The sequence below is a fragment of the Osmerus mordax genome, chromosome 23 (assembly GCF_038355195.1).
Source record: "Osmerus mordax isolate fOsmMor3 chromosome 23, fOsmMor3.pri, whole genome shotgun sequence".
Classification (NCBI taxonomy): domain Eukaryota; kingdom Metazoa; phylum Chordata; class Actinopteri; order Osmeriformes; family Osmeridae; genus Osmerus; species Osmerus mordax.
Genome location: NC_090072.1, coordinates 626,493 through 643,918, shown reverse-complemented (window position 1 = coordinate 643,918; position 17,426 = coordinate 626,493). Strand labels below are relative to the sequence as shown.

Sequence of the window (17,426 nt, the reverse complement as noted above, 5' to 3'; positions counted from 1 at the left end):
TTCGCAGCGGTGTTACCGGGGAGAACGGCTCGTTAGCAGGACGATACTCGTGGATGCAGGGATGTGATTAGTTTACCTTCGCCATTACCGTTACAGGAAACTGACCAGGCTCTGTTTGGATCCCGGTCATATCCACATGTGGTTCTCGGGGATTAGTGAGGTCTACACAACGTTACGATTCGGTACCGGCACCGTATGAGACAACGGAAGCAGCCATGTCTCTTAGTAAGAGTATTGAACTGGAGCATTTTGATGAGCGGGATAAAACACGCCGGGGCCGGTCCACGCGCAGCAAAGGCACTGACACCGGCTCTGGCTCGCGGGGCAGCAGCCTGGTCCCTAGCCCCGCGCACAGCACCAACTGCAGCTACTACCGCACGCGCACGCTCCAGGCGCTCACCTCGGAGAAGCGTGCCAAAAAGGTGAGGTTTTACCGGAACGGAGACCGGTACTTCAAAGGGCTGGTGTATGCAGTCTCGAGCGACCGGTTCCGTTCCTACGACGCTCTTCTGATGGAACTCACTCGATCGCTCGCGGACAACCTGCACCTGCCACAGGGCGTGCGCACCATCTACACGGTGGACGGGACCAAGATCACGAGCTTGGACGAACTGGCGGAGGGTAAGGAGAGACACACAGCTGCCAATCACTCACGTGCACATCAATCACTCACGTCCATGTCAATCAATGCAGGGTTTTTCGTTATGACCAGTATCAGTCCCATCACCAGTGTGAGTCTGTCTGTCAGGTTAGACTGTCTCCCCAGCAGCAACACACACACTTCCTGGTGGACATCCAACCTTTCTCTGATTGGCTGGTGGGCCTCCAAGGGAGGGAGGGAGGGAGGGAGGGAGGGAGGGAGGGAGGGAGGGAGGGAGGGAGGGAGGGAGGGAGGGAGGGAGGAGGAGGAGGGCTGGCGGACAGTAATGGGACTCTCAGGATAATGAAATAACTTGCCCAGTCTGGTGCAGTGAAACAGAGAGACCATGGGTTAGGACTTGCTTTCTCTTTCTTAATCTCCTCTCCTCTCCAAGAGAGATTATTTCAGGGAGTGACAGGATTACGATGAAACTGTTCCTGCTAGAACGTTCTCCACCTCTGCTAAAGGAGAAAGATGCTGTGGTTGTCAGGGGCAACCGCATAGCAACCAATGTCACAGTGTCACCAGTCAGCAAGGTCACACTGGGCAGTCCTTACCTGAGGGGATGAGGAGGAAAGAGAGAGGGGTAGATACAGAGAGAGGGGGAGGAGGGGCAGAGGGAGACAGAGGGAGACTGACTGAATGAGACAGAGAGGGAGAGGAGAGAGGGAGAGGAGAGAGGGAGAGGAGAGAGGGAGAGGAGAGAGGGAGAGGAGGAGGAGAGGTGTGGATTGCCTTATAAGGCAATCCATGTGAGGCCCAGCCGCCTGCAGAACCTCGACTGTGGAACAGCAGAACCTCGACTGTGGAACAGCAGAACCTAGACTGTGGAACAGCAGCACCTATGGAACAGCAGAACCTAGACTGTGGAACAGCAGCACCTATAGAAATGCAGAACCTAGACTGTGGAACAGCAGCACCTATAGAACAGCAGAACATAGACTGTGGAGCAGTAGAACCAGTGTACTGACAGGGTTAACACCAAAGGAAAGTGGTTAGTGTGTATTGATCTGGAGCACTGTGACTCTCAGATGATACTAACAACAACTGAGGGTTTTCAAATGGAGCTGCAATCAGGACACTGTCCAGGGGCCACTGTGTGTGTGTGTGTGTGTGTGTGTGTGTGTGTGTGTGCGGGGGAGGGAGGGGGGGGGGGGTGAGGGGGTTCAGGATCAGATCTGGGCAGTCAGGGTGGAGGAGACAGCAGGTGTCAAGTCTGCTCTCATCACACACACACACACACACACACATCCAGTGTTAACGTCTCCTAACCCTTTCTCTCTCCCCTCCCCCCCCCCCCCCCCCCCCCGCACCAAGGAGAGAACTATGTGTGTGCGTCCAACGAGCCCTTCAGGAAGGAGGAGTACTCCAAGATCTCTGTCCCCAGCTGGAGGCCCGGGGCAGGGGTGGCGGGGAGGCCAGGGGCTGGGGGGCCCCGGGGGGAGGGCAGGGGGGAGGGCAGGGGGGAGGGAAAGGACTTCATCAAGCCCAAGCTGGTGACGGTGATCCGCAGCGGGGGCCGTCCCAGGAAGGCTGTGAGGATCCTCCTGAACAAGAAGACAGCCCAGTCCTTCAGCCAGGTCCTGGAGGACATCACAGACGCCATCAAGCTGGACTCTGGAGCCGTCAAGAAGATCTACACCCTGGACGGCAAGCAGGTGGGGGAGGAGGAGGGGAGGGGGGGGCGGTATGTGGGAGGGTGGGTTGAGAACTGGTTTGGTGAGAGGGGCAAGAAAAAGGAGTGTGTGCGGGGGGGGGGGGGGGGGCAGGGTGTGTGTAATGACTGGGGAGGAATGTGAGTCATATAGACAGGCAGGTTTAACATCTGGTACCTGTCTGTCTGCATGTTACCTGTCTGTCTGCATGTTACCTGTCTGTCTGACAGTTACAAGAAATCAATGATCTGCAGTTACGTTAGTTGGAACAGACAGTTTACAACTTGTGTGTGTGTGTGTTCATCCCCAGAGCAGGCTACCATTGTGCTGCAGTGTGGCTACCATGGCAACTACTTTCTCCCCTTCCCTCCTCACACACACACACACAGTCACATTACACACATGGCAGTCCAGCAGTGTGATAGAAGGGGAGAAATTATAGAGAGGAGAGGGAAGAGAGTTAAGAGGGAAAAGGGAAAAAAATGGAGGGAGAGGAGGAGGAGGAGGAGGAGCAGGAGGAGGAGAGGAGAGATGCATTAGTATGCCAGAGTGCTTCTCATGCAGAACAGGAGGGAACCCTGAAAGACTGGTGTACTTACAGGGAGAGGAGAGAGGGAGAGTTCCTTGGTGAGACATGAGGGAGAGCGAGGGAGAGTTCCTTGGTGAGACATGAGGGAGAGCGAGGTAGAGGAGAAAGGAGAGAGGGAGAGTTCCTTGGTGAGACATCTATTGTATTAAATGTGAGCCTCTCACCCAGTCACACAAAAGACACTTGTCCCACAGGCGGGGGGGGGCTGTGTGTGTGTGTGTGTTCTGACACAGGAGGGGGGGGCTGTGTGTGTGTGTGTGTTCTGACACAGGAGGGGGGGCTGTGTGTGTGTGTGTGTTCTGACACAGGAGGGGGGGGCTGTGTGTGTGTTCTGACACAGGAGGGGGGGGCTGTGTGTGTGTGTGTGTGTGTTCTGACACAGGAGGGGAGGGCTGTGTGTGTGTGTGTGTGTTCTGACACAGGAGGGGGGGGCTGTGTGTGTGTGTGTGTGTTCTGACACAGGAGGGGGGGGCTGTGTGTGTGTGTGTGTTCTGACACAGGAGGGGGGGGCTGTGTGTGTGTGTGTGTTCTGACACAGGAGGGGGGGCTGTGTGTGTGTGTGTGTTCTGACACAGGAGGGGAGGGGCTGTGTGTGTGTGTGTGTTCTGACACAGGAGGGGAGGGGCTGTGTGTGTGTGTGTGTGTTCTGACACAGGAGGGGGGGGGCTGTGTGTGTGTGTGCGCATGAGCAGCCAAGCAAACAGACTAGGCTGCCAGTTTTCCCTAGCAACTGTACGTCATATCATTCCTGTAAAAGCTTCTACCTCTCTCTCTTTCCCTCTCTCGTTCCCTCCCTCTCTCTCTCTTCTCTGTCTCAGAGGGTTTGATGTACGTTTGTATTTAATCCTCGAGACATTTTTGGAGAGTGTGTGCGTGTGTGTGATCTTATCGCCAGCGGCAAACATGATTAGAATTCTGGGACATCCAGCTCTCAGACTGCTTAGTCAGTCTGACAGTTAGACACACACACACACACACACACAGCTGACATGGTGACACGGTTTATTAGTTGTGGATGGAGACTACCTCTAGTGAACATCTAGGACTGGGGTTTATGTGTGTGTAGGTAAGTAACCAATGTGCATGTTTCCTAGGTGACAAGGAGTGTGTGTGTGTGTGTTTACTAGGTAACCTGTGTGTGGGTTGCCTAGGTGATCTGAGTGTGTGTGCGTGTGTTGCCCAGGTGACCAGCCTGCAGGACTTCTTTGGGGATGATGATGTGTTCATGGCGTGTGGGCTGGAGAAGTTCCGCTACGCTCAGGATGACTTCCTGCTCACGCACAGCGGCAAGACCCCGCCCTACCTGAGCGGTGAGGTCATCACCCTTCTCACTGCTCATTGGTCCTTTTATTAATGGATTCATTGAACGTTTGACGAGTGTTTATCTATTTCCATCTATCTTTTCTCTCTTTCAGAGTCCAGACTGAAGCCCTCTCGCTCCACCACTCCCCTCAAACCTACATTACCCAGAAGCCTCTGCACCTCAGCCAAAACCCCGCCCAGGACCAAGTCACCAGGCCTAGGTAGTAACCGCAGCCCAAACACTGCTAACCAATCACTTCATTTGGCTAGTCCCATACTGATCTTTTTTTCCCTTCTCCAGCCAATGAGACGGCCGGGCAGGCAGCTGTGGTGAGGTCAGCAAGGGCTAGCCCCTCCCCCACCAGCCCAGGAGCCAGGCACAACCTCAAGGTGAGGAGGGGGGGAGGGTGTACAGATGTCTCAAGAAAAGAAGAAGCACTTATGACATTACTGGAGGCTAAACTCTCTCTGTCCTCTTTCACCCCTCTCTCTCCCTCTGTTTCTGCCTTGTTTCTGCCTTCTCTCCCCTCTCCTCTCTCCCCTCCTCCTCTCCCCTCCTCTCTCCCCTCCCCATCTCCCCTCCTCTCTCCTCCCCATCTCCCATCCCCTCCTCTCTCCCCTCCCCTCCCCATCTCCCCTCCTCTCTCCTCTCCCCCCTCCCCTCCTCTGCTCCTCTCCTCCTCTCTCCCTTCCCCATCTCCTCCCCTCCCCTCTCCTCTCCTCCCTCCCCTCCTCAGATCTCTCCTCTTCATGCTTCATCAGATGTAAATGGTGCAGCAGACCACACAGACGAGCTGAGCCCTGAAGGTACACACGTGTGTGTGTGTGTGTGTGCATGTCTCCACGTGTGTGTGTGTGCATGTGTGTGTTTACCTGTGTGTGTGCATCAACGTGTGTATTCAAGTGTGTGTGTGATACAGGTTGGCACATCTGGCAACATCACGCCACCTCACCATGCCAACCAGCATGAAGCTGTGTGTGTGTGTGTGTGTGTGTGTGTGTGTGTGTGTGTGTGTGTGTGTGTGTGTGTGTGTGTGTGTGTGTGTGTGTGTGTGTGTGTGTGTGTGTGTGTGTGTGTGTGTGCGCGTGCTGACCTGCCCTGTGTACTCCAGTGAACGGGAACACACAGCTGTCGTCCTGTAAGATCAGAGAGAAGTACCAGGTGGGCCGTGTGATCGGAGACGGGAACTTTGCTGTGGTGAAGGAGTGTGTGGAGAGGTAGGTACCCCCTCCACACACACACACACACACACACACACACACAGTAGTAGTAGTAGTAGCGTGATATCCTGCTGGTGACATGCTGTGTGTGTGTGTGTGTCAGGTCTACAGGACAGGAGTTTGCTCTGAAGATCATTGACAAAGCTCGCTGCTGTGGGAAGGTAGTGTCCTCAACAACAACAGTGTTTAGTATTGATTGATACCAGTACAGATCTCAGTATTGATTGATTTTAGTATTGATATCAGTATTGGTGTGTGTGTGTGTGTGTGTGTGTGTGAGCAGGAGCACCTGATAGAGAACGAGGTGGCTGTGTTGAGGAAGGTTCGCCATCCCAGCATCATCCAGCTGATCGAGGTGGACGACACTCCCACAGAGCTGTTCCTGGTCATGGAGCTGGTCAAGGTGCACACACACACACACACACACTCCCACAGAGCTGTTCCTGGTCATGGAGCTGGTCAAGGTGCACACACACACACACACACACTCCCACAGAGCTGTTCCTGGTCATGGAGCTGGTCAAGGTGCACACACACACACACACTCCCACAGAGCTGTTCCTGGTCATGGAGCTGGTCAAGGTGCACACACACACAAACTACACACATTCATTTCAATATGAATTTTACACAAATACTGTAAAAAAAAAAGTCCTTGTGGGTTGTGGGTGTTGTTTATATATTTGTGTGTGTATATGTATGTGTTAACTGTGTGTGTGTGTGTGTGTGTGCAGGGAGGGGACCTCTTCGATGCCATCACGTCCTCCACCAAGTACACAGAGAGAGACGCCAGTGCCATGGTGTTCAACCTGGCCGGAGCCCTCAAGTACCTGCACAGCATGAGCATCGTGCACAGAGACATCAAACCAGAGAACCTGCTGGTACAGACACACATACACTAGATATATACACACACACACCCATATACTATATATACACACACTTTTATGCCCCCATTCTTTCCCTGTGTCAGATGGTGTGTGTGTGTGTGTGTCCCCAGGTGTGTGAGTACCCAGACAGCACCAAGTCTCTGAAGCTGGGGGACTTCGGCCTGGCCACGCTGGTGGAGGGGCCCCTGTACACCGTCTGTGGAACCCCCACCTACGTGGCCCCTGAGATCATAGCAGAGACAGGGTACAGCCACGTCTGTGTGTGTGTGTGTGAGAGACATGTATTGCAATCAAAACATTCCCAAATACGACTTCATTCTAGAGCTCTAACATTCTAGAACTCTAACATTCTAGTACACTAACGTCCTAGGACGCTAACATTCTACGACTACTAGATTTTTGGACTGCATTTGTTTGGGAGAGGGAGACGGAGAAAGATGGAGACAATCTGTTTGAGAGAAGCTAGGTTAATCTTTTCTTGTGTGCGTGACAGCAAGATAAGCACTCATCACTCACACACACACACACACAAAGAAAAACCTATTCACTCTCTTGTGTGTCAGAGAGAGAAAGAGAGAGATAAGTGTTTGAATGTGTGTGAGAGTTGAGTGGCTGGTGTACAGTAAGTGTGTGTGTGTGTGTGTGTGTGTGTGAGAAAGATGAGTGGTTTGTGTATGCAGGTGTGTGTGTTTCCTGTCTCCGTCTCAACTGTACTGTTGTCTAAACTTCCGTTCTACGATACAGCTGTGTGTGTCTGTGTGTGTGTGTGAGCGAGAGAGGGACAGAGGGAGAGTGTACTGAAAGAAAAACTACTACCTTGATCTCACACCCCTTGTGTGTGTGTGTGTGTCAGGTACGGTCTGAAGGTAGATATCTGGGCTGCAGGAGTGATTGCCTACATCCTGCTGTGTGGGTTCCCCCCCTTCCGAAGGTCAGTTGGTATGACCCAACACACACACATACACAAACACTTACTGGAATCAATACTGATCCATACTCATAACATTCCCCCCTCCTCCCCCCCCCCCCTCCAGTGAGAACAACGTTCAGGAGGAGCTGTTTGAGCAGATCCTGAGAGGGAAGCTGGAGTTCCCCTCCCCCGACTGGGACAACATCAGCCTGCCTGCCAAGGTAGAGAATATTACAACTCCACAGTGCACAACCCAATAATTAATGATAAAAGCTAAAGGACTATTATTATGGCCAGTACTGACGCTGTCATGTGACCCATGTCTCAGATGCTGATTGGTCAGATGCTGCAGGTGAACGTGGGATCTCGCTGCACAGCGGAGGAAGTTCTGTCTCACCCCTGGGTGACGGTACGCACGCACACACACACACACACACACACATACTCACCACACACACACACTCACCACACACACACACACTCTCTTGAGCTTTCTGACATGACTCACATGTGTCATCTCCAGGATGAAGCTACTGCAGATGGTCACAGTGTTCCCATGGAGACGTCATCTGTTCCCCCCACCCAGACGGAGACCAGCCCCACCCAGACGGAGACCAGCCCCACCCTCCAGACCAGACCCCTCCCCTCTCCTCTATGCTGATCAGACCCCTCCCCTCTCCTCTATGCTGATCAGACCCCTCCTCTCTCATGTCCCTGTCTGACTCTCTCTCTCTCTCTTCATAACTTACTCTAATCTCTCTCTCAGCTCTCTCTCCTTTACTGTCTTCCACCCCCCCCCCCCTCTCAGACACCTCCAAGGAGAGGGTTGTGTGTGTATATATAGTGTGTACATATCATTCTGTATATAGTATTGTGTGTGTGTCCAGTAGGATTCCTGTAGTGGTCTCCAAGAGAGAGCTGGCCTCAGAAGCTGTCGTTGGCTAATCATGACCCAGCTCTTTAGTCTCATCTTGATATTTCAGTCTTAGGAGTGTAGGAGTGTGTGTGTGTGTGTGTGTGTGTGTTGGAGAACAGATGAGCAGGTCATCTCCTAGCTTGGCTGACTGTCTTCTCTACACCCATAGTTGTACTTGTTAAACAACAATCCCACCATTCAGTGTTCCAGAGTGCTCAGGAGTTCTAGAGTTCTGTTATTATTCTAGACTCTTCAGGAGTCTTCATCACATGTCCCTCCTCTGAGCTCTGCAGCACTATAGAAGTGTTTTAGAAGTATTGTAGAAGTGCTGCAGGCCTCTGAACCAAGTTCTACTTGTTATGACCGAAAACTCATTATGAACCATTATGATGGTTCTACCTCCTCCTGGTCGAACCATCTGACAATATCATATCATACGTTCCCAAGACAACACCCATGTAGCCCTGTGTGTGTGTGTGTGTGTGTAAACAGGGTTACAATCCTGCTTTGTATTTGTGAAACGAAGGAACCAGAAAGTGCATCAAACTGTGATAATAAAAACTGAACCATGCTGTGTCTGTGTGCTGAAACGACTCAACGACTCAGACAGGAAACACAATAGAAACCTGTACAGTCGCGGTTTGTAAAAGATAAGTGAACGCCACAACCCTGAGTCTACCGGGGCTCAGACAAGACCCCGAGACAAGAACAGTAAACCTACAGACTAACAGGTGGAATAGCTGTGCGCTGGAATGAACCTTGTTTGGGCATTTGTTTTTGGGAACTAATATCAACATTAAAATACATGAAATGTATACTTCTGCTCCTATATTTGACAACATGTCTATGTTGTGTGTAGTAGGACACATAGAACCTGGAGTGGAACCGCTGGCTCATGCTGTGGCTTTGGGGGTCAGAGGTCAGGGTCCTCCTCGGTACAGCAGGGGTCAGAAGTCAGGGTCCGGCGGTTTCAACAGCGTTTGGTAGCTGCAGTAAAGAACTTTCCATACTAACACCGTCGCCTTCCCCAGACACACACAAGCTCACACAAACACACACACCCAGACATAAACACACGCTAACACACACCCAGACACACCACAGGAGCAGCCAGTAGGTCTCACCACTTCCTGTTAGCAGCTGTAAGGTTTCTCTCTCCGTTCACACTCCCTCCTTGTAGAGGTCTACCAGCAGCAGGTTCCAACAAGGTTCTGCGGTTCCTCCCATCACCACCAGAGGGCAGTAGCTCATATCTGAGCACCTTGGCTCAGAGACAAACACACAGAAGCAGGAATCACCATCATTACATCTCATCAGGATTTTATTTGGATTAAAAAGCTTGGCAGGAATTTTGAGAGTAGCACAGTTATCAACCAGTCAAACAAACACGCGACATGACATGTCTTGTGCCAGGAGCCGACATTCCAGGCTCAAGGCCCCAGGCAGCAGTGGGAGGAACTGGTCTAGCTAGTCCGCCCTAGGACCACAATACAAACATCAGCACACCTCCACAATCATCTTTAGACTTCAATAGTGTTTAGAATGTTGAGTTTCAAAACATAGTAGTAGTGTAGAGTTCTGGAATGCAGTAGAGTTCTAGAAGTTTGTAGAGTTTTGAAATGTAGTAGTGTTCTAGAATGTAGTAGAGTTCTAGAAGTTTGTCCAGTTAGAAGAGTTCCAGAATGTAAGATATGTAGTTCTGTAGTCCTCAGGTCAGCAGGGATATGTAGTTCTGTAGTCCTCAAGTCAGCAGGGATATGTAGTTCTGTAGTCCTCAGGTCAGCAGGGATATGTAGTTCTGTAGTCCTCAGGTCAGCAGGGATATGTAGATCTGTAGTCCTCAGGTCAGCAGGGATATGTAGTTCTGTAGTCCTCAGGTCAGCAGGGATATGTAGATCTGTAGTCCTCAGGTCAGCAGGGATATGTAGTTCTGTAGTCCTCAGGTCAGCAGGGATATGTAGTTTTTGGGCACCAGACCACGCTTCCCACTTGCATCCCCAATAAACCACTCCTCATCCACAGACTCCACCCCTGTTACCAGGTCACCAGCCTGTGGAGGGGGGAGGGGGTTAATGAACTGAAAGGTGACAGTACAAATAGTCACACACACACTCTCTGTAACACACACCTACCTTCAGAGACAGTTCATCCTCACTTTCTGCACTGAAGTCAAACAAGACCTGGGCCACACCCACAACCATAGTCTGGCCTGCTATTGGCTGAGCTGCAGAGAAAACAGGAAGTGAAACCAAAACAGACAGGAGGAGAGACTGTCTGGTTCAGTGTAGCTAGTGTGAGAGTGTGTACCTGTGTGTGGGTGCCTGTCCAGGTGTGTGTGTGCCTGTCCAGGTGTGTGTGTACCTGTCCAAGTGTGTGTGAAGGCGGAGGGATAGAGGCCCTCCCTGCTGCCCAGTCTTCCTCTGCTCCAGGCTGCGTCGACACGCTGGGTCACTGTGATCAGCGCCCCCTTCAGGAAGGACAGGTCGTCTGCAGTCTGACCCGGGAAGTCAAACAGAGCCACCTCCCAGCCCTCCCCCTGCACACACACACACACACACACACACACACACATTACAACAAATGAGCACATACTAGCACACAGCTTTTTGGTTAGGTGTGTGTGTGTGTGTGTGTGTACCTCATCGTGGTCAGGTGTGTTAGTCTCTGTTGTCAGCTCGGATGTCGTCTGGGCAACCATCCGTTTCCCTGACGACGGGGAGAGCTCCTCCACCACCTGGGTGAAGCTGAGGGGGAAGATCCCCATTCGCCCGTGGACCTGGCCCCGCCCCCACTCCTGACCAATCACCTCGGTCAGGGCGATGACATCACCCTGGGAGAAGGTGAGCTCATTCTTGTCCGCTCCCTCAAAGTCAAACCTGGCAACACACCGCGGGCCACTGCACACACACACACAGGTTGTCTGTAGTATGTGTGTGTGTGTGTGAGTGAGTGAGTATAAGTGTGTGTGTGCAGCTCACCTGACAGGTGCTGGTATGGTCGTGTTCTTCTGATCACTGAGGTGGTCTGGTAGGATGGGCTGGAGGAGAGAGAGAGGGAGAGAGAGAGGAGAGACCTTCATAGGTAAACAAACCAAAACTAAAGTCTTCTTCTTCCTCTTCCTCAACATGAAACTACCTACCTGCAGCTCCGATAGAGTCTTCTCTTTACAGACTGGCTCTGATTGGTCGACGACATGTTCTGATTCATAGTCCAGGTCGAGGAGAGGTTTTGATTGGTCAGAGAGAGGAGTGATGACCTTCGTTGATCCCTGAAGCTCTTTATCATCCAGTAGGCTTTCATTGGGGGCGGGGCTTGTATCCTCCAGAACCACCAGCACTTCCTGTTCCTGTTTCTAAGCCACAAACGCTGTGATTTAGTGACCAGACAACCTGGTGTGTGTGTGTGTGTGCAGGTGTGTGTGTACCATGTAGCTGTTGAAGAGAGGGTGTCCAGGTGTGGGTCTGGGGGGAAGAGGCGGGCCCTTCCGGCTTGCCCTCTGACCCCGTGTCTGATTGGCTGGTCCAGTCTGAGGAGGGGGTGGTCTGCCAGGGCTGGCCCTGATTGGAGGAGGGCGCAGGGGGAGCTGCTTTACCCCTGAAGGCCTGGGACAGAGAGAGGTTAGTGTGTGTGTGTGTGTGTATACATGTGTGTGTGTGTGTGGAACGAACACAGACTTACCGGGGAGGAAGGGGAGGGTCAGGTGAAGGGCTTTCAGGTTTGGAGGGGGGGGTCTTCCTTTGGGCTGGGGATGGGGCAGAGGCGGGGGTAGAGGCAGAGGCTGGGACAGAGGCTGGGGTAGAGGCTGGGGCTGAGGGTCTCAGGCCAGGTTTGGAAGCTGGGGAGGGAGGCCGGAGGCCAGGTTTGGGGGCCGGGGCTGGGGGGCTGCAGTCTCCTGTTAACAGAAGGGAACATGGAACACTCAGACAGGCTGGGTTAAATGTACTGACACACACACACACACACACACACACAGATCCTGTTGTTTTCATTTCACATGCTGCATTACGTAATAAATAACCTCTTTCTCTCTACTCCTCACTCTCTCTCTCTCTTTTTCCTCACAGAGAACCTCTCCCTGTTCACACTCTCAAACACTCTATTGTACACTGCAGCCAGGGGCTTACCTCACTCACACACTCTCACACACACACACACACACTCACCGCTGGCTCTGCGGCCTGACGTCAGTGCTGATGGTTTGTGAGTGACAGCTGGACGAGGGGGCGTGGCCTTGGGGAGGGAGGAGGAAGAGGGGGGGCTCTGGAGGCCTGTGAGGGGTTTAGGGGGCAGAGCCAGAACAACCTGCCCAGCCAGGGTGCTCCTCTCCTGGGGAGGGATCACTGCACTGGCCCTGGGGCCTGCTGGAGGTCTGGGAGGGGGGGCGAGGTGGGAGGGAGGGCAGGTCTATTGAGGAGATCCTGGGGGGAGGGGGGCGCGGGGCAGGGGTTGGGGCAGCAGAAGGGGCGGGGGTAAGGGTGTGGGCAGGGAAGGGGGTGAGGGTAGGGGCAGGAGAGGGGGTGAGGGTAGGGGCAGGAGAGGGGGTGAGGGTAGGGGCAGGAGAGGGGGTGAGGGTAGGGGCAGGAGAGGGGGTGAGGGTAGGGGCAGGAGAAGGGGTGAGGGTAGGGGCAGGAGAGGGGGTGAGGGTAGGGGCAGGAGAGGGGGTGAGGGTGAGGGTAGGGGCAGGAGAGGAGGAGGGGGTGAGGGTGGGGGAGTCGCTGGGTTTGGGGATCGAGGCGTCCACCATGGGGTTTCTGTTTTCCCAGCATGCTTTGCTCTGCGGCTTGGGGGCAATGGGCGGAGCGATGGGCGAAGCTGGTTTCTGGGCGCGGGGGCGCGGTTCCGGTCTCTTGGCAACGACGGGCGCCTCTGTGTTACCTAGGTTACTGTCTCCATAGTTACTGTCCGCCCGCTGTTGTTCGAAGGCCTGTATCCTGGCCCTCAGGGCGGCCATGTCCCCGTCCCCCTCCTCTCCCTCCTCCTCCTCCTCCTCTCCCTCCTCCTCCTCTTCTTCTTCTTCTTCTTCCTCTCCCGACTCACTCTGCCCACTCCCGTCGCTACGGTGACCGTGGAAGCCCCAGTCGTCCGAGCTAAAGGCTTCCAGCAGCTCCTGGAGGTACTTCCCCTGGAACACTTCCTGGTTGGTGATTTCACTTCCTGTCTGTCCGTCGTCCCTCAGCCTGACCAGCGTCTGAACTTTGACCTCACAGCTGATTGGACGAAGGCTTGCCTTGGAGCGGGGCCGGGGGCGAGGCCTGGGGCGGTCAGGGGGAGGATCGGAGGGCGTCGTCACGGCAACAGGGGTGGGTGGCTCCCATTGGTCAGTCTGGTTCCCAGAGCTCAGAGGTGAGAACAGGTCGCTCAGCAGGTCAGGACAGGAGTGCGTGTGTGTGACAGAGCGTGTGCTGGGTTCAGAGAGTGTGTGTGTTGAGGAGTGTGTGCTGGGTTCCGAGAGTGTGTGTGTTGAGGAGTGTGTGCTGGTTTGAGAGTGTGTGTGTGTTGAGGAGTGTGTGCTGGTTTGAGAGTGTGTGTGTGTAGAGGAGTGTGTGCTGGTTTGAGAGTGTGTGCTGGGTTCAGAGTGTGTGTGTGCAGAGGAGTGTGTGTGTGGTCCTGGAGAGGAGAGAGGAGCAGACACACGCAGAGAGAAGGAGGGGCGGGGGGGGCTTGGCTGGTCTCCTGGCTGCACACACACACACACACACACAATTAAAACATGTCACATAGGACAATTCATGTATCTGCTTTCTACATATTTAAATATTTATTCATGAACAACATTCTCACCCACGGACTGTGTCAGGTCAGGGGCGGAGCCTCGGGGGGCAGAACCTCTGGGGGCGGAGCTTCGGGAGGCAGAGCCTCGGGGGATGGAGTCTGTCTGCGTGGCGATGGTAGTTGTGGTAACAGAGCGTCTGGAGGGGGTCAGGGGGGGCACTTGCTCCTGGGTCTTCTCTCTTATCACCTCCTCATAGGAGGGAGGGGGCTGGGGGGTAGGGAGGGAGCGAGGGAACATGAAGTAGAGTCAAGATCACATGTCTGCTATCCACTTCCTGTATCCTTCCTCCTGACTTCCTGACCCTAAACACGTGGGTCATGTTTCCAAGACAACGCCCCGACAGGCGGACAGGAAGCCGTCTCCATGGTTACCTGTACGGCAGGGGGGATGGTGGGGCCCCAGATCTGAGCAGCGGGGGGAGGGGGAGGGGGCGGAGTCAGTCCCCCAGAAGCCCCTGCAAACCAGGAAGTGGCGGCCAGCGGCTCAGCTGACAGGATGGTGATCTCTGGACGACGCCTCTCCCTGGGAGCCTCGCTGAGGGAGGTGGTCCTGGAGGAGGCTGCACACACACACACACACACACACACACACAGGCAGACACACACACACACACACAGGCAGACACACACACAGGCACACACACATACACACCCGAGGGGTTAACTCCCGCTGGTCTGTTTGGAAAGAGAAGTAAGGGAGGATGTAGGAATGAAAAAGAGTAGAGAGGGGGAGGGATAGAGAGACAGGGATGGAGGGAGAGAGAGGGGGATGGAGAGAGGGAGGGATAGGGGGAGGGGGATGGAGGGTTAGGGAGACAGAAGGAGAGAGACTCACTCCTCTTGATGACAGCCCTGATGGAGGAGAGGGGGCCCTGGCTGTGGAGAAGACAAGAGAAATTATGAGTCCATCCATCCCTCACTCACTCACTTTTTCTAGACCTCACTCTCTCCCTATGTCTCACTCTCTCTAGACCTCACTCTCTGCCTATGTCTCACTCTCTCTAGACCTCACTCTCTGCCTATGTCTCACTCTCTCTAGACCTCACTCTCTCCCTATGTCTCACTCTCTCTAGGCCTCACTCTCCCTAGGTCTCTCTCTCTGCCTAGGTCTCTCTCTCTGCCTAGGTCTCTCTCTCTGCCTAGGTCTCTCTCTCTGCCTAGGTCTCTCTCTCTGCCTATGTCTCTCTCTCTGCCTATGTCTCTCTCTCTGCCTATGTCTCTCTCTCTCTGCCTAGGTTTATTCTCCCCCCTCTCCCTGTTCTCTCTTCACAGACAGATGGGGTGAATTAGCTCTTAACTCTGGCAGGCCATTCCTTAGCATCAATAAAAAAGTTGGCATAAAACACACACACAGCGCAGAAGAGTTGTCAACATGCCATTAGTGAGCAGAGGAAACAAAGAAGTTAGAAAAAGATAGTCAGGAAACCTCGAAACACACAGTCTCACACACACAGTCCTGCTTTCTGCTGACAACTGTCCTGTGTCCCTAACCCTAACCCTGGTGTAACTGCAACTGTGTGTGAGTGTGCGAGTGCGTGTGTACATGTGTGTGTGTGTGTGTGTGTGAATGCATGTATCAGTATATTTCCCACAAACAAACCCAGACCTAGTCTTGAGCATAACCTCGCCTGAGGTTTGCTGACAGAAGTATCACTGCTACCTTAAAACAGCTAACCATGTTCGGCTAACCTCTGTTCAACTAACTTCCTTAGTACAGCTAACTATGTTTAATACAGCTAACTCCCTTTGTACACCGATCTACTTTACAGCTAACTAACCCAGACCAGCTAACTCAGACCAGACAGTTGCTGGGTGTAGCTGCTAGCTGCTAACCATGTCCAGACTTGCAAGACTCCCCCTGCCTCCCCCCTGCCTCCCCCCTGCCTCCCCCCTGCCCTCCCCCCTGCCTTGCCCTGCCTCCCACGCCTCTCCCCAAACCAGCTGTAGTCAGCACAAATGACAAATAACACTTTTCCTCCCCTCCAGTCTGTACTCCTCCCCTCCCCTCCTATCCTCTTCTCTCCAGTCTGTACTCCTCCCCTCCCCTCCTCTCCTATCCTCTCCTCTCCAGTCTGTACTCCTCCCCTCCCCTCCTCTCCTATCCTCTCCTCTCCAGTCTGTACTCCTCCCCTCCCCCCCTCTCCTCTTCTCTCCAGTCTGTAGTCCTCCCCTCCCCCCCCTCTCATCTTCTCTCCAGTCTGTACTCCTCCCCTCCCCCCCTCTCCTCTTCAGTCTGTAGTCCTGGCCTCCCCAGACCGTTGCCGTGCCGACCAGCACACAGCTGGAGCCAAATAGTTTCAGGAGTGTGTCAGAAGCAGAAAGTAGTCTCGGCACTGCCCCGTGATACTCCTGGGGCAGTGAGGGAGAGGAAATAGTCCCCGACTAAGAGGGTTTGGTGCTGTCCGTTTGACACGAACACTTCATCATCAAGGTGGGCATTTTCTCACCCAACGCCACAGATACAAACTCCTCCCACTAGCTCCACCCAGGTCAGAGGGACCGTTAGCATGCCAAGAGAGAAGTATCAAACAGACTGTTACTGACTGAGGAGGCGGGGCTAGGAGCAGCTTACCTGAGGCGATGTTCAGGTTTGTGTCTGTCTGGACGATCTGGAGAGAGAGGGGAGGGGGGGGGAAGGGGAGTGAGAGAACAAAGAGGGAGAGAGAGAGAGAGAGAGAGAGAGAGAGAGAGAGAGAGAGAGAGACACACAGAGAGACACAGAGAGAGATGAATACATCAAAGTGACATGGTAAAGAAGCAGAGTCAAACACAGCAGACTTCACAGCAGAGTTCTACCTTCACAAGGCTAGGGTTCCACCTCCACGCCTTGAGAACAGTTCTGGAGAACGTTCTACAGTAGACAGGGTTCCTCTGTCCAGCAGAGCACTCTCTGTCCGTCTCTCTCCCCTCGTTCGCCCTCTCTCCCCCCTTTCTCTCTCTCTCTGGGTTTCAGAATGTGGAAACTATGATTGGAACAGTCACTGCTCTCCGATTGGTTGGTTACAACAGAGTGTGGAGCATGTGCTGCTGTCTGATTGGCTGAGACAGAGGTCTGGGATGGTTCTCAACTGGAGAGGAGAGGACTGTCTAGATCTTTATAACTTGGTCCTGGTACAAGTTCCCAACGAACACACACACACACACACACACACACACACACACAACCCTGTTTATACTGAAGAACGGACCTGAGATTAGTCAGGTTACGCACACAAAACCTCAGTCAGGGTTGTGTTATATGATGAAACATGCTAATTTCCTTAAAGAGAAACCAGGGGGAGTTAGCACCCTGGAATGCCCCCCCCCCCCCCCCCTCCCCCTCCTACCAACCACACACACAGCTAAGCTTTTGTTTCTGGGCTCAGTCTTAAATGAAGGGGTTTAAATAAAACATCCAGTTTCAGAGAAAGACAGAGAAGAGAGAGAGAGAGAGAGACAGAGAGAGAGAGAGAGAGAGAGGGGGGGGGAGGGAATGGGGGAGTGAGAGAGGGAGAGATGGAGGTATAGATAAAGAGGGAGGTAGAGAAAGGG

At 53.5% G+C, this 17,426-nt stretch overlaps 2 protein-coding genes across 2 annotated transcripts in view; one reads left to right on the top strand and one right to left on the bottom strand.

Moving 5' to 3' along the window:
* Positions 1 to 172: 172 nt before the first annotated feature.
* LOC136967414 (serine/threonine-protein kinase DCLK2-like) lies at positions 173 to 7,868 on the top strand. Its single transcript, XM_067261175.1, has 15 exons — positions 173 to 621; positions 1,958 to 2,298; positions 4,068 to 4,194; positions 4,300 to 4,407; positions 4,488 to 4,576; positions 4,924 to 4,993; positions 5,299 to 5,404; positions 5,511 to 5,568; positions 5,691 to 5,810; positions 6,142 to 6,288; positions 6,408 to 6,541; positions 7,151 to 7,228; positions 7,332 to 7,428; positions 7,536 to 7,616; positions 7,731 to 7,868. The coding sequence occupies exons 1-15, from the start codon at positions 216 to 218 to the stop codon at positions 7,866 to 7,868; spliced, it is 2,100 nt and encodes a 699-aa protein (XP_067117276.1). The 5' UTR covers positions 173 to 215.
* A 1,558-nt stretch (positions 7,869 to 9,426) lies between these two features.
* Positions 9,427 to 17,426, bottom strand: part of LOC136967963 (SH3 domain-containing protein 19-like) — a 9,021-nt gene continuing 1,021 nt past the window's right edge. The window contains 15 exon segments of the mRNA XM_067261963.1: positions 9,427 to 10,173; positions 10,256 to 10,347; positions 10,485 to 10,659; positions 10,762 to 11,020; positions 11,102 to 11,160; positions 11,263 to 11,475; positions 11,548 to 11,725; positions 11,802 to 11,847; positions 11,884 to 12,015; positions 12,287 to 12,430; positions 12,432 to 13,800; positions 13,909 to 14,103; positions 14,268 to 14,455; positions 14,731 to 14,771; positions 16,468 to 16,504. Coding sequence (XP_067118064.1) covers positions 10,063 to 10,173; positions 10,256 to 10,347; positions 10,485 to 10,659; positions 10,762 to 11,020; positions 11,102 to 11,160; positions 11,263 to 11,475; positions 11,548 to 11,725; positions 11,802 to 11,847; positions 11,884 to 12,015; positions 12,287 to 12,430; positions 12,432 to 13,800; positions 13,909 to 14,103; positions 14,268 to 14,455; positions 14,731 to 14,771; positions 16,468 to 16,504 — 3,239 coding nt within the window. The 3' untranslated portion in view covers positions 9,427 to 10,062.

Coding starts and splice junctions, on each gene's coding strand:
- LOC136967414 (XM_067261175.1), top strand. CDS start 216: ATGTCTCTTAGTAAGAGTATTGAACTGGAGCATTTTGATGAGCGGGAT. Junction 622..1,957: donor CTTGGACGAACTGGCGGAGG/GTAAGGAGAGAC, acceptor CCCCGCACCAAG/GAGAGAACTATGTGTGTGCG. Junction 5,569..5,690: donor AAGCTCGCTGCTGTGGGAAG/GTAGTGTCCTCA, acceptor GTGTGTGAGCAG/GAGCACCTGATAGAGAACGA.